Source organism: Emys orbicularis, chromosome 11, assembly GCF_028017835.1.
Source record: "Emys orbicularis isolate rEmyOrb1 chromosome 11, rEmyOrb1.hap1, whole genome shotgun sequence".
Classification (NCBI taxonomy): Eukaryota; Metazoa; Chordata; order Testudines; family Emydidae; genus Emys; species Emys orbicularis.
This window is the reverse complement of record NC_088693.1, coordinates 28559654-28561135: the sequence shown is the minus strand read 5'-3', so window position 1 is coordinate 28561135 and position 1482 is coordinate 28559654. Positions and strand designations below refer to the sequence as shown.

At 62.8% G+C, this 1482-nt stretch overlaps 1 protein-coding gene across 1 annotated transcript; it reads left to right on the top strand.

The window, feature by feature from the left end:
- Positions 1 to 878: 878 nt before the first annotated feature.
- On the top strand, positions 879 to 1208 carry RPRM (reprimo, TP53 dependent G2 arrest mediator homolog). The gene has a single exon (XM_065413851.1). It carries the CDS (start codon positions 879 to 881, stop codon positions 1206 to 1208), a length of 330 nt encoding a protein of 109 aa, XP_065269923.1.
- The last annotated feature ends 274 nt before the right edge of the window (positions 1209 to 1482 follow it).

Below are 1482 nucleotides of genomic sequence, written 5' to 3'. Positions count from 1 at the left end.
ACTGTTTGAATAGAGAAGATGTTCACCCACTCCTGCTGCACATATAAATCCAGAGCTTGTGTCCCTATGCAACTGCGCCACAAAGGGTTAGATTTAGCAATCAGATTTTCCCCGAACCTGACAAATGTTGGCCACACACACAAAAATTGCACCATCAAAATAGAGACAAAGTATCACTGCTATTAGCTGCAGATGCACTACATTTAGACAGTAAAACTAAGGGACGGGTGGGAATACCGGGTGTGATGCAACCAAAAATTAGCTCGGACCAGCAGGATACAGGTGCCAGTGTCGCGCTTTTGGAGTTGCTTTGTGCCGGGAAGCGCAGGGGGTGCTGGCTTTGGGGGGTGGAATCTTTCTTAACAAACTTCCCAGCAGTGTAGGAGGCAGTGCAGCAGCCAAGTCATCATTCCCGCTGGCCTGTCACATCCCCTGCCACCCCCGCTGAGAGACCGACAGCCCTTTAAAAAACAAATCTTCGAGTCATCAAATGACAAGGCGAGTGCCGGAGGGTGTTGTGACTCCAGCAGCAGCTGCCCGCCTTTCCTGCCTGCAGCAGCCGGGCAGGGGCGCTCTCCCCTCGGAGCTGCCGGCAGCAGGAGCAGCGAACACCTCCCCCGGCGAGTGGCTGCCCAGGCAGAGAAGTTCTCTCAGCCCCAGCCGAGCAGAAGGAGGCGGCTCCTGCGAGCTTGGGGGGGGGGGGGGAGCGCAGAACTCGCCTGGAGCTGCCGCTGCCTGGACCTCACCCCGCGCCCCCGCCAGCCGCTCACTCCCTCCTGCTCTGCCGAGCCGCCGCTGCTGCATGAGGCGCTCCGGGCTGGTCTTCGGGGCCACCTGTTCCGCTCTCCTCCAGCCCGCGCCCACTCCCCCGGCCGGCCATGAACGCCTCGCTGGGCAATCAGACGGAGGCGGCGGGGCTCTTCTTCGCCAACAGCAGTGACTCCCTGGAGCGGGCCCTGGGCTGCTGCACCCAGGCCTCCGTGGTGACCGACAACGGCTTCGTGGTGACCGGCCCGGACGAGAGGAGCCTCTACATCATGCGGGTGGTGCAGATCGCGGTCATGTGCGTCCTCTCGCTCACCGTGGTCTTCGGCATCTTCTTCCTGGGCTGCAACCTGCTCATCAAGTCCGAGGGGATGATCAACTTCTTGGTGAAGGACCGGAGACCGTCCAAAGAGGTGGAGGCGGTGGTGGTCGGGCCCTACTGACAGCAAGTGCCTCCCGCTGAGGATCCGGCCAGGAAACAGGTGGCACTTTCCGCAGGCCCTCGCTGCTGCTGCAGCGGCCACGGGTGCCTTTTGTCCGAGGGGGCCAGCCCCACCCCGGGAAGGGGAGCGGAGGCGCCTCGGGACCCGCTGCGGGCTTGGGGGCTCTGTCACTGCTTGCTGCCCGGGGACGCTCCGATGCAAGCCCCGGTTCTCCCGCGGCTCCTGAGCAGGGCGGCTGGGGGGGAAGGACACAGCCCCAGCAAGGCAGTCAGGG